A 14723-nucleotide genomic window follows, 5' to 3' on the forward strand; every position below is an offset into this window, starting at 1 on the left:
TATCCTCAATTAATGGCATAATAGGCTAAACAATATTGAGATTCATTCTCAAGCCTTAATTTCAATCACATGCCAAGAAAGTTATACACAACTAATTTGCAACTTAGCAAATCAAATTTGCTTTCTTAAATAAGTGTACAAATCTCAAATCAGCGTAAAGCTTTATTAATTATTTGTAGCATCTATATGAAATACAATTGTTTGTAGTCAGAATATTTCTTCTAAATTCTATTAGAGTTTAAAAGGATCATAAAATCATTGTCATAATATTTATTGAGTCTCTCTCAAAAATATTGTTGTTTTCGGGGTATACCCTACCTATTGGATTTGATTTAACGCCATGACTTTCCTTCACTCAATTCAACCAAGCAATTAGTGAATAAATTTATCAAAAGTACACCATATAGGTAACAACACATATATAGTACTAATACATAAATTCAGCATTTATATTACCTGAAAAGTGACATTATAGGTAACAACTTACCAGTTGTAGCTTGTGCATCATTCATATAAAATACTTAAAAATGGTAAGTCAGTAGCAAACATCAAGTAGGTCATGGATACTCAAAAATACCTCTTCTAGTAGTCATACTAATCATTGTTTGCTTTCAAATGATACGACCATAAATTATGAAGTATACTTTCTCAATAGCTGGTTTGTTTTCCAAACTTCAAAGAAGTAATTAATCAACCTAGATAAAGATGTGAAGTATTTCTTGTTTTCTTCAAGATGATTTATGCTTTTAATCAGTATGACCAATTTTATTTTATTTTTTATTCCTTTTTTTTGGTACTATATGCAAGTGTAAAAATCCAAAAGGAAAAAAATATTCATCCAAGTAAAAGAAAATGTTAAAAGCGGCAGGACAAATTGAAGATAGTTAACACATAAATATGTATAAGACAATTTATATAAAATATCCTTGGTTACCATGACATGCATCATATCAACAATTAACTGCTACTATGATTTTAACATATAGAACTTCGAAAATTTTATTCCATTCATGTGATATAAAAGATGTAATATTAATATGTGCTTATACAATATAGGTGTAGTACGAAGTTGTGTGCATATGGGATTTTAAAGGAATGACAAGTATAAGATAATCATACCTTCTTACATTTCATTACTTACCATATGTAGTTTTTCTTTACATTTAACCATGTGATGATATGTATGGCTTCAAATTGTAATCTTTCTGGATGTAGGAAAATTTTTGTAGATATATATATATACAATTGGTTAGAGACTCGTGCTGATAACGTGTTATGAAATAAAAGCAATTTAGTAAAACATGAACAAGAAATAAAGACAATTTAGTAAAACATGAACAAGAAATAGAGATAGAGAGAAAGGAAGAGATTTTCTTCTTAAATTGTGTGTATTTTTCTATCTATTACAAAGCCTTTATATAGGCATGAAAAGTGAAGAAAATATGTCATGGAATATGTCATTGAACATAGAAAATATGTCATTGAATATGTCATTAACCATTTGAGAGAATGATAATGGAGGAAGAGTAAACATCCACCATATTTTGATTTTTATCATAACAGGATTAACAATATTAAGTTTGATGTGGACATTTCTCCCAATGGTACCAACCAGACGTTACTTAAGTGTTTAACACGTGTCACTATCTTTTATCTTAATTTCTAACATATTTAGAAAATGCTAAAAGGAATGATCAATCCAAAATACTGCTTCTAGCTGGCTTGCTAACCTAAATACACTTTCTTTCTTTTCAGCTTGGATAATATAGTTGATTTCTCAAAATATGTGGTGGAGACTGTTGGGATATATACTATTAATTATGAATTTGGTTTAAATATAGTATTTATTATAAAATAATTATTTATCAATTTTAATAAAGTTTTAAATAGATCATATATTAGTCTGTGTCATTTGCTTATATAGTAGATGATTTAGTGTATAGAGTTTAGCTTATACACGGAAGATTAAATCATCGGTTCTTATAAGTATAAAGTTTGAGTTCACAATCTAATGATGAAATTGGACAAACCATCATGGATGATTGTAGCACAAGATTAAATATAATTTATCTTGATTATGGGAATGGTTTAATTCCAACTTCTTGTGCTAGTACATTTTGTATGTATTGAACGGACCAAGTAGAGATAAGTATTTCATACTGACTTAATAAAATAAACTCTCTAGCCATTAAATGTACTTATACTCTTAATCTTGATATAATTATTATTAGTTGTGTACATTATTATTGTTTTGATTTATTAAAAGGCGAGATTCTTCCGTGGGTTAATATGCCTGGTAAATTGGATAATAATAATGTACATTGGCGAAGTAATAGTTAGTTGATAGAATCCATATCTCGGTTTAGAGATTGATGATACACCTTTATGAAAGCTTATAAATTTTCATGTGTAAACCCGACCAGTGGATTTTGTGTCCGACACATGAAATAAGTTAAGCGAAAGTCTAAAGGAAAAAATCAATAAATTAAATTGTCAGTAATTTAATTTAATTGACTAGTATCTGAATCTTAACATGGGGAGTTAAATAAGATTTAATACATGAATTTCGAAATTGAATAAGGAGTGCAATTACGAAATTTTAGTGGAATAATTTGTAATTAATTATGGTTGATATTAGTTTTGAAAATTAGAAATTAATTCCATAATTGGAAGCCTTGTTAATTAAATTTGGTGGTCCCCGATGTGCCTAAATAATAGAAAATAAAGGAATCCTTTTTCTGGTGGAAATGAAAACCCAACAGGTTTTGGGAAAAGAGTTTTAACCCTTAAAACTTGTGCTATAAATACATAAGATTTTCCACCTAGAGGAATGGGTGATGGTGGTCGAAATTTTCAGCCATATTTTCCTAGAAATTTTGCCCACACGAAATTGTTGTTTTCCGGGTATTATTTGGATAACACAGTAGAAGACCTGGAACGTTCGAGGATCACGATTGTGCGGGTAATGGAGATTCCGTTGAGAAGTTATGGAACTGAAGGCTCACGTGATAGAAGAGATATGTTCACGATTCAAAAGGTAACCCCTGAAACTCCGTATATACTAGTCTAGATTACATGTGATTTTGATACTGGAATTGCTTTCGCTGCATATAATAATCCATCAGAGACATCTTCAATCAAGTAGTTCACTGATCAAACACCAGTTTTTGAAAAAATAAACTATATAAACTATATAATATTTTTCTAAAATTAATGTGTAAGTATGTAATAATAAGCCAACCCTATTAATTTGCTATAGGAAGTAAAAATTTAGAACTATTCATGACATGTCTACGTACAAACCAAATTATAATATATCGATACTATTTATACAAATTTTTGTGTAAGTTAAAAACCTTAGAACTTTCCAATGATTGAGTGATCAGAGGTGGGTCCATGATTTAAAGTTTATAAATTCATACGGCGACCTCCAACTAATATATAATAAAAACTGAATGCACAATCAAATATTTTTAGATATTAATGAATTTATAAATACATGAATACGGATTGGGCAAAAGTTACTGTGCTCACGTGAACTGTGGCGAAGCCAAAAAAAATTTCAAGGGTGTTCAAACTTAAGAGAAGTGAAAAAAATTCGGCAAAAAGGATGTTCAATACGTATTATATACCTCTAAAACATAATATTTTATTTATATACGTCTTGTAATTTTTTGAACGAAGATATATATGTAGCTTCACCCCTGTATGGGAACCCGTAGAGGCAACTCTAAATCCACAATAATATATTGAGGATAAAGTCATAATTAGTATCTAAATCTTAACATGGGAAGTTAAATAAAATTTAATGGATGAATTTCGAAATTGAAAATAAAAATATCCTAATAGTGTTCCCTTTTAGTAAATCCTACGGACTTACACGGAGAGTTTGGATTTATGGGGCCGCAATAAGAGTACATCGCGTGGGAGATAAAAATAAAAGTCGGTCAATGATTTGTCCAAAGTTTTAGAGGGAAGTAAAAGGACAAAACTAGCAGTTTCCTATAAATTTCTTGAACCCCATGTTGATTTGTTGCCTCTCCCATCGTTCACTTCACTTTGGACGAAAAATAAAAAAGAGAACTTTGAGGTTTTTTCGTGAGGGCAACGTCGTTTTCCTCTTTGATGTATTTGTCGCAGAGGTTGTAAGGGGAGGGGGCCAATGTGTTGGTCCAATAGTTTGTGAATTTCCTTAAGGAATAGGAGAAAGGTGTTGTAATAGCCCAGCCCGTTAGTGATATTGTTCGCTCTGGGCCTAGGCCCTCACGGATTTAAAACGCATTACTAGGGTCTAAGACTTGTTAACTTATATATCCAGCATCACTCTTGTATTTTGCCGATGTGGGACTCTGTCACTCAGCGTCCTCGCTGAAGTTTGCCCCACCGCATGGGATTCGCCTAGACTCAGCAGTGAGGTTTGCCCCGCCTAACCTTCGCCTAGACTCAGCAGTGAGGATTGTCCCGCCTAACCGGTATTTGCCTAAACTCAGTTGAACTCTGATCTGACCCACCATCGGCAAGGCGCAAGAGTGGCTCTGATACCATCTATAACAGCCCAACCCGCTAGTGATATTGTCCGCTCTGGGCCTAGGACGTCATTAGAGTCTAAGGCTTATTAACTTATATACTCAGCATCCCTCTTGTGTTTTGCCGATGTGGGACTCTGTCTATAGTCTAGGGTGTTACAGGTGTGCTGATTCAAAGAACAATGATCAAAATTATTCATATGAATTTGAATATGATGTGTCCTTTTTATTCATTTCTTGGACACGTCACAAGCATTTAATTTTTACGTGATTCATTTCTTTGATTGCCTCTCTACTCCATCGGATAAGGGTAATGCTTGTGTATACACTACTCTTCCTGGACCCCACTAGTAAGATTTCTCTGAGTCGCTGTTGTTGTTGCATTTCATTTCTTTGATTGGCTGTCAATGAAGGATTTAATAGGCACAATTTTCAACGATGTAAAGTGTTCAATATATTATGCTTCAAAATTAGTTGCAGCTTGGTGCACAAAGCATCTCGCATTTATGTAGGGTACGGAGAAGAATCGAATCCCAAAAGAGTATAATGTAGGCAACCTACCTTATTGCTAGTATCAATGGTTGATCCCGCGACTCGAAATTTAAGTGTTTAAATAAAAAAACAATATGGAATTTAAGTGAAGAATTAATATTAAATGATAAAAAGCTCAATTTCTTTCATTTAAATCAGTATTGTCAGAAACTCTGCTCTTGCTTCTTCTTCTTTTTTGTGTTTTAAGGTGACTACTCTAGTAAGGTAACTGATAAAGTTGTTGTCATGTGATCAGAAGGTCACGGGTTTGAGCCATGAAAATAACTTATTGCAGGAATGCAAGCCAAGGCTGTGTACAAGAGATCTTTGTGGTCCAGTACTTTTCCGAATCTCGCATATAACAAAAGCTTAGTGCACCGGACTCTAGAGTATTTGTGCACCGGACTGCCCTTGTAATTTATTAGAGTGTAGGAAAAGTAAAACATGAGGAAGGAAAGTACTCTCTCCGTTCCAATTTATGCTAACTTGTTTGACTAGATACGTAGTTTAAGAAAAAAGAAGACTTTTTGAATTTATGGTCCTAAACAAGTCAAAAAGGAATCCAGAGTATTTGTGTGGTTATAAAAGTTTCTTATTAAGGGTAGAATTGAAAGTTCAAGCTAAATTATTTCTAAATTTAGAAAGGGATCATTCTTTTTGGAACAGACCAAAAGAGAAATAGGTTTACATAAACTGAAACGAAGGGAGTAGTATGGTTTGAAAAATGTTAAAAAATTTCTACTCTAAAATGTAAGCTATTTCTTGACAATTGAAAGTAGAAACTTTTGAATGATTATGGATAAGATAATACTACCTCCAATCTCTTTTATCTCTTGTCACGTAAATCAGGTCAACTGATTTTTTGGCTTTTTAGAAATTTGTTTTTAGTTTAATGACCTAACTTTTTTTTTATACATGAAAAAATTATTTTTACACAAAAAAGATTTATCTTTTATACATAAGAAATCTAAAAATATTATTTTCTTAATTTTAAATGGTAAAGGCCGGCATGATGTAAAAATATCACACGTGAATCAATGGTCGGAAGTAGAAAATAATACTATATTAATTGGCCATCCGTCCTGTCCCTTTTGGTAAATAAACATAGTACTTAACAAATTTTGGTTTTATTTATCTAAGCTCAATATTTGAAGTATTATATAAGAGAAATATGACAGATGGCATGGAGCCGACTTAGGCCTCATTTATTTGTATTTAATGGAGGTGTGAATCTTAATTATTCAGATCTCACATATTAAGTGCGTTTATTTTTAAAGTCTGAATCTTAATTATTCAGATTTTAATCATTAAATGTGTTTTTTTTTACTTCACAACCACTTAATGAGTCTGAATAGGTCTGTATGATTAAGATCTATAACAGAGACTTAATCAAAACTACCCCGAACCACCACCATCAACCAAAACTATCACCAACCACCGTCTCTAATCGGCATTCACCTTTAAGCCATCACCATCAACATCTATCGTATTATAAAAACTATATATTTTACTGATTGAATTTTAGATTAATTAGTATTTCATTTGAATTTTATGTTTTTAAATTTTCAAATAAAGATAAATTTTATACATTCAGATGTTAAAAATCAAATAGTCTTAATCATTTAGTATTCAATCTTAATACACATCTTAATATTCAGATGTGTATTCAGATTCAGATATCTTAATTTTAATATACATTTTGATATTCATATGTGTATTCAGATTCAGACGTGTTAATCTTATTAAAAAAAAAAAAAAAGTGAGGCCTTACCGCCTTTACCACGAACTTGAGAGGCACACGCAACAAAAGAAGCTTATTCGTGAGATTCAGTATCCATAAATACATGACAATATGGATGACAATGTGAAATTCCGAAAAAATGTATTAGAAAAATATTAATGTGAAAATGGCATTTGAAAAATAAAGTTGTGCATGGACATGAATATAATTTGAAATTGTTTTTGAATTTTTGTGAGTGATTTGAAGTGAAAATTGTAAAAAATAACATTTTGAAGTTTTTTAAATTTTTGAAAAATTCTGAAATTCAACTTCAAGTGAAATTTGAAAATTTTATGGACAAACATTGATTCCAAAAAAATTAAAAATTGAAAAAAAAATTATGGCCCAACAAGTCCTAAATCTCTTAGATTAGCCCAAAAATCTTTGTAATGACTTTGCGGAACTTAGTTCTAGAGGTTTGGTGATAGGTCACATAGAACTTAGTTTGAGAGAAAAATTATTAGGTGCGCAAATAAAAGTATCACATTGATAATTCGAGAAAGAAAACAAACATAAAGTATAAGTATTAATGGAGTGAGACCTTTTAAAAAATGATAAAATCCATGCTACTTCCAGACTTGTTCAATGCTAATTTCTAAGTCACCTTCACCTCCAACAAAATAAAGGATATATTGTGAAAAGTCTATGGTCCTTAGCTTTTTAAAAAAAAATTAATGCAGCTTCCTAAACATATTTTTTTTTTTCTTTCTTTTAAATAAGTTTGGATGATTTTCCTCAGACTGTAAAACTTAAAGATTCTTTCTAAATTTGAAGATTTTACATCGCTCAACATTCCACAAAAATCTCCAAAATTAGTGGGCATTTGGAAATAAGAACGGTGAAAATGATATTTAAAAATTAGAGACGTATTTGGACATGAATATAATTTGGAGCTGTTCTTGAAATTTTGTAAGTGATTTATAGTGAAAATTTTAAAAAATAGTTTTTTGAAGTTTTTCGAATTCCGAAAAATTTGAAGTTCAACTTCAAGTGAAATTTAAAATTTTCATAGTCAAACACTAATTTTTTTTTTTTTTAAAAAAAGGTGGAAATTTTTCAGGAAAAAGTGAATTTTTTTTAAACATCTCTTTCTGTCGAGTAGCTTTCAGTAAGGACAAATAAACGAGTTGATCACATAACCAAAAATAATGCATGTAGAGCCTACAGAGGTACCAAGTTGTAGTATTTACATTTTCTTCTTTCGTTTTTTTCTTTTTTTTCTCGTTTTGGACACCTAAATTATAGAGTGATTTTATTTTGTGTCTCACACAACTAACACTAATTGTGTAAGGTTTCTTTTTATCTCACATATTTGTGGACTCATATCTTAGACATCTGAGTCCACAAAATTCTGGGACCTAATATTGATTGTGTGAGTCACAAAATAAAAATTTTCTAAATTATACGTACCACGTTTAGGTGTGCAACTTGTTTTAGCCATGCTCAAATTTCAAACCGTTAGATTAGTGGTGTCCCACTTAGGGACAAAGCTACATGTCTCCAAAGGGATTCGATCAATTCTATTAGTCGAAAAATTATATTATACAAATAAAATAAAAATTATTTTGCTTGCACATATATATATATATAATCGTTGAATTCTAGTTTATTGGCAAAACAACATTTTCTTGCATTTTTTTTCTCGGTTAGAATTTTTGACTCCGCTATTGGTCCCACTAGGAGCGGAGCCAGTGTTCTGGCTATGGTTTAGCGAACCTAGAAGCTTTGGTTCAAATAATTCATTGATTATTTATAATTTAATAATTTATAATTCAGTAACTTAAAATACTTAGAATTTCGAACCTATAAATTTGAAATCCTAGTTGTGCCTCTGGGTCCCACCATTTTATGCCCCTTTCAAATATAGAAAGAATGTCTTTTGAAATACCAAAATCACAAAGAGAGTTTCATTCTTTCCAGTTAGCAAGATTTAGACAGCTTCTTCAATTACAGCTCTTCCCTTGACATAGCTCTTTTCTTGACATCTTTAAGTTTTAGCCTATATATATATATATATATATACATAACATTAAACAGACACCCTTTTGTTTTTTTCTTCTTTCTCATGCATGGTTATTTGAGGTATTGAAGCTGAAATATAGAATGGAAAGGTATGATATTGTTAAAGACATTGGTTCTGGAAATTTTGGTGTGGCTAAACTTGTGAAAGATAAATGGAGTGGTGAGCTTTTTGCTGTCAAGTATATTGAAAGAGGCAAAAAGGTTGGTTTTCTTCTCTCTATCATCCAATTCTTATGATCAAGTTTAAAAAAAAAAAGCAGTCTGGTGTAATAAGCTCCGGTTATGTGCGGGATCCGGGGAAGGGCCGGACCACAAGGGCCAATTGTACACAGTACAAGAGGTTGTTTCCACGACTTGACCTCCTGGTCATATGGCGGCAATAACTTTATCATTACGCCAAGGCTTCCATTCTTCTTATCAAGTTTCTTTTGAACAAGTACATATGTGCATATAATGAGGCTGTAACAGAGTTTTTTATCTTGTTCATTTAAAAGATTCCTTACTATTAATCTGTTGATTTTTTTTTTTTTGGTTTCTTTGAGTTATTTCTGCAGATTGATGAGCATGTTCAAAGGGAAATCATGAATCACAGGTCTTTGAGGCACCCAAATATCATTAGATTTAAAGAGGTAAATGGGGGGTGTCAAATGAGCAGGGTGGGCCGATTTTGGGCCGGTCAAAATAGGTTGAGTCAATAATTGACCAGCCCAAAAGTTACTTGGTGTTTAAGGTTTCATTTCAAGAAACATGTCTGTTAATTGTTCTTAATACACCTTTGTTAAAGATGGCCTCTTTGAATCAGATTCCATATGTATTTTGTGCACATCTATTCCACTTGAATCTGTTTCTTCCTCACAAAGTGAAAGGTGGAATTGAATTTTTTCATTTTCTTTGTCTTCCACTAACTGGGAATTTGGAATCATGTTATGAATAGACATTTCTAACCAAATTGCCTTTTCATCTTATCTTTTAATACTTGATGATTGGTAAAAATTCTTCTTTTTTTCTTGTTACTGATCTTACAAAAAAAATATGGTCAATGACGATTCATATTGCCGACTCTGACTTGTTTGAGACTGAGACGTAGTAGTAGTAATTGTTGTTGTTGTTATTGTTGATCTTACGCCATCCTTAGTACCAACACTTTAGAAGCCATAGTTATTTGAACGCTAAAATAATTTTCATTATTGTGCAGGTATTGCTAACCCCAGCTCATCTAGCCATAGTTATGGAATATGCTTCGGGAGGAGAGCTTTTCGAACGAATATGCAATGCTGGAAGATTCAGTGAAGATGAGGTAACACAAGATTTTAGAGATCTCTTTCTATTTTTGTAATTGTCAATGCTGCAAAGATTTCAGTTTCAACAAATCGCGTAGCAGTTAGAAATTTTATAAGATAAATCTTGAAATTATTGTTAACTGATGTGATTTCTAATCTTGTCCGAATTATGGTTATTTTGTTTCAGGGAAGGTTTTTCTTTCAACAACTTATATCAGGAGTCAGTTACTGTCACTCAATGGTATAAACAGGCCTATCTTAGTTCATCTCGAATTGGTTTATTCCTCGAACATTAACTTACTCTTGGATTATGAGATTATGATGTGATTATTTTTCTTGAGTTGCAGCAAATCTGCCACAGAGATCTTAAGCTTGAAAATACATTATTAGATGGTAGCTCTACACAACGTCTGAAAATATGCGATTTTGGCTATTCTAAGGCAATGAAACCACAACTATATTCCATCGTCGAATTGGTTTATTTCTTAATTCAGTTTCTGACTGGTGTTATTTCGTTGTTTAGTCAGCAGCATTGCATTCACAACCAAAATCTACAGTAGGAACTCCGGCTTATATCGCGCCAGAAGTCTTATCAAGAAAAGAATATGATGGAAAGGTATGATATAATAACCTTTAAAATACAAACAACAACAACAACGAACGCAGTGTTCCCATAAATGGGGTCTGGGAGGGTAGTGCGCATTCAGTCCTTACCCCTACCTTATAAAGATAGGGAGGTTGTTTCCAATAGACCCTCGGCTCAAGGCAAAGTAGAGATATAAGGGAACAAGTAGCAAACAATGACCTTTAAAATACAGTTTCAATTAATGTATTAATCTGTTGACCTAATCTTCAAGATTTATATGTATTTTGATGTGAAGATAGCAGATGTTTGGTCATGTGGGGTCACATTATATGTGATGTTAGTTGGAGCTTATCCTTTTGAAGATCCTGATGATCCAAGAAATTTCAAGAAAACAATAACAGTAAACTTCTGATTCATTTTTTAATTCATAATGTGACTTCTTGTTTTGCTTTCTTTGTCTCAAAGATTTTGCATTTTGTGGCAGAGGATATTAAGTGTGCAGTATTCAATCCCTTATTATGTTCGAGTTTCCAAGGAGTGTAATCATCTTTTATCTCGAATATTCGTAGCTGATCCGGAGAAGGTTGGAGTTCTAGTTCTTAATCGTTTCGATTTTGCTCATTGATCCTTTCTTTATTTTGAAGGGAGCCTTGGCGTAACTAGTAAAGTTGCATCACGGGTTCAAGCCGTGAAAACAGCTTCTTGCAGAAATGCAGGGTAAGGCTGCGTACAATAGACCCTTGTGGTCCGGCCCTTCTCTAGTCCCCGCGCATAGCGAGAGCTTAGTGCACCGGGCTGCCTTTTATCCTTTCTTTATCTTGTAAAACACCAGCTAATCGTCGAGTATTATACGTGTAGAGAATAACGATCGAAGAAATAAAGAAGCATCCTTGGTTTTTGAAGAACTTGCGTAAAGAATTTATGGAAGGAGAGGAAGCTAGTTTAGTACAAATGAATGGTGGAGAGAAACCATTGCAAAGTATTGAAGAAGCATTGGCTATAATTCAAGAAGCAAGAACACCAGCAGTGGGATCTAAAAGTGATGATCCTTTTGTTAATAGCAGTATTAGCATGGAACTTGATGATTTTGATACTGATGCTGATTTAGATGATGAAATAGATACAAGTGGAGATTTTGTATGTGCATTGTAAGTGCTACACTATTGGGGTGCACCGATGCGGCCCTTTCCCCGACCATGTGTGCGTGCAGAATGCTTTGTGCACTGGACTGTCTTTTTTTATTATGAGTGTTACTTTTGGCATGGAAGCCGATATTGCTGAAATATGAATTTGAGATAAGGTATCTTATTTTAGATGATGAAATTGATACAAGTGGAGATTTTGTATGTGCATTATGATTGCTACAACCCGCTGAGGTGCCGCTATTTCCCCGACCTTGTGCAACTACAGGATGCTTTGTACACCGGGCTACCTTTTTTTAATTATGAGTGCTAATTTTTGGCATGGAATTGAATATTGCTGAAATATGAATTTGGGATAAGGTATCTTTTCTTGGCCATGGAGATGAAAATAATTTACTTAGTCCTAGTTGGCCCTTGGGGTCATTCTATAGCAGAGTGGTTTAATTTTCTGATTTGTACTTTATGTTACTTAAATCCATGTTTAGTTTCATTAATCTTGATTTTGATAGGAAGTTGAAGGTCTTTTTAAGATACTTTATTTAAAAAAAACATCATGTATGACACCAAGGATACCACATAGTTTTGTTTGCAATTGTAAATAAATTGTGCAACTACTTTGTATGTAATTAAATATAAGATCTTTGTCAAGTTGATGATATGATATTACTAATGCTTGCATTAACTAATCTATAAAGAAGTCCTCGCATTGGGTCTTGATTAGTACAAGGAACATAAACAAGTAGTTTAATTGCTAAACCATGGGTCATTTACATATGATTTGATTTAAATTTGTTAATATTGATCTTAATCAATTAGTAGAAGTCACCATCATTTACCATTGAAGGATTTGCAAGCTGGTGAGACATGGACTTTTTGCTATTTCCTGCCTTGTCATTGAGGATAATAATTAATATATCGTTTACATTTTAGGCTTTTAGCTCTAATTTTGGTGAAAAAGTTATGGACGTGAAGTTGTGCAAGAATATGATAGTGTTTTTTGCCAGTAGCAAAGACACCTTATTAGCAGTAGTGTCATTCGATACTACTTCGTCGAAAAAATTCATTAAATATATGTGTAGTGATATTTTATTTTAAAATAATATTAAAATATAATAATCTCACATCGACAAAATACGAGAGAGATGTTCGGTATATAAGTAAACAAGCATTAACCTTAGTGATACGTTTTAAAACCGTGCGGACCTAGGCTTAAAGCGGACAATATCACTAGTGGGCTGGGAGTCACTCTGCGTTCAACCTTGAACGATAGTGGGACAAACTCAGTGGTCAAAATGAGTTTAGGCGAATCCCACATATTTGAGAAGGTGATGGGGCAAACATAGATACCGCATATATAAATAAACAAGTCTTAGACGCTAATAACGCGTTTTAAAGCAATACAGACTTAGACTCAAAACAAACATTATCCCTGGTGAGTTGTGATGTTATATTATAACAGAAAGTAAAGTTTTAAATTCCCCACAATCCTAGATCCTAATTTATATAAATTGAATGGAAATAATATTCAAACACCATTTTCACAAAATTCTGCGTACATCATTGAAAATAAATTTGGTTTTTGCTGGCTGTTGGGGCCTCGATAATTCATGGCCACTATATTGATGTAGCAAAACGTTAACAATTCCTGTTATAATAATTGTTTACACTATTTCTTCTCTGTTCCTCTTCATGAATTGAGATTGATAAGGATCTGTATAACTATTTCCATAACTAATAATCTTATGAAAGGCAATAGAAAAAAAAATCAGATAGGAGAAGATAAAGAAAATTAATAAATTATGATTGTTTGTTGACCGTTACCGCCTCACACGATGTGGACTAATGAATATCTAATGGAAGTTGATAAAAGAATTGTATTATTTATTAATTTTGAAGAAAAAACAAGCATTATGTTAATGTGAAATAAATACAAGTTTTTAAAGTTTTCAATAATTTGTAGATGTTTATGCACGCCATTGGTCATTGATCTTGTCCTTTGAAAAATAAGCAAATGGCATAAGAGAGATTATGTAAAGACTTGCACGCCATTGGTTCTTGATCTATTTTTTTGGAGTTTTTTTAATTGAGTTTAGAAATCTTCAAAATGAGTTCTTTTTTTCTTTTTTATAAAACAGCTCAAACAAACAGTTGTTTTTTTCCTTTTCAAAAACTTAAGAATCGAGCTTGTAAACTCAGTTTTGAAAACGTCAAAACAAACACCACCTATTTTTATTTAGGAAAAGAAAATGATATATACTACCAAACATTTATTTGCAACTCTCCTCGTTCAACTTTGTTTTCACAAAGTTACCCCGTAAGAAATTCAAGAAAAAATATTTTTAAAATTTGTGTTCTTAAACATGTCATTATATTTATGTATTTATAAAAACTTCTTATTAAAGAAATATAAAAATGTGATATTCTTTTTTAGGCGAATTAATAAAAAAATAGTATCAAATAAAATGAATTTTTTTATTTAATTCTAAAATTTAATTAAATATTAGTGGTTTCTCTCTCTTCGCTCTTCTCTCTCGGTGTAAGATAATGTGTTACTAACGTGCGGAGCTGCCAGAAATGTTGAGAGGACGACCGACTGTCACGATCCGAAATTCCCACTTTCGGAACCATGATGGTGCCTACCACTTCACTTTCTAGGCAAGCCAATGTTAGAGAGTCGCTAAGTCAATTATTATTCAAATTCAATAGATAAAGTCAATTAAGACAAAATGAAATAAAATCGAGTGCGGAATAACATAATTACTCATAATATCTACTACGAACCAGATTTGGAATCAGAACTCACGAGTTTCTAAGATTTTCTACAAACAGAGCTGAAAGAAATACAACTGTTCTGAA

At 32.2% G+C, this 14723-nt stretch overlaps 1 protein-coding gene across 2 annotated transcripts; it reads left to right on the forward strand.

The window, feature by feature from the left end:
• The first annotated feature begins 8759 nt into the window (after positions 1-8759).
• LOC104248307 (serine/threonine-protein kinase SAPK2-like) lies at positions 8760-12077 on the forward strand. Of its 2 annotated transcripts, none has more exons than XM_009804545.2 (9): positions 8760-9060; positions 9414-9488; positions 10055-10156; positions 10327-10380; positions 10487-10579; positions 10663-10755; positions 11021-11125; positions 11210-11308; positions 11584-12077. In XM_009804545.2, the coding sequence occupies exons 1-9, from the start codon at positions 8941-8943 to the stop codon at positions 11875-11877; spliced, it is 1035 nt and encodes a 344-aa protein (XP_009802847.1). In that variant the 5' UTR covers positions 8760-8940; the 3' UTR covers positions 11878-12077. The 2 variants fall into 2 exon arrangements, with proteins under 2 accessions (XP_009802847.1, XP_009802846.1); XM_009804544.2 differs by having other exon boundaries at positions 8837-9060; positions 9402-9488.
• The last annotated feature ends 2646 nt before the right edge of the window (positions 12078-14723 follow it).

The sequence above is a fragment of the Nicotiana sylvestris genome, chromosome 4 (assembly GCF_000393655.2).
Source record: "Nicotiana sylvestris chromosome 4, ASM39365v2, whole genome shotgun sequence".
Taxonomy (NCBI): Eukaryota; Viridiplantae; Streptophyta; class Magnoliopsida; order Solanales; family Solanaceae; genus Nicotiana; species Nicotiana sylvestris.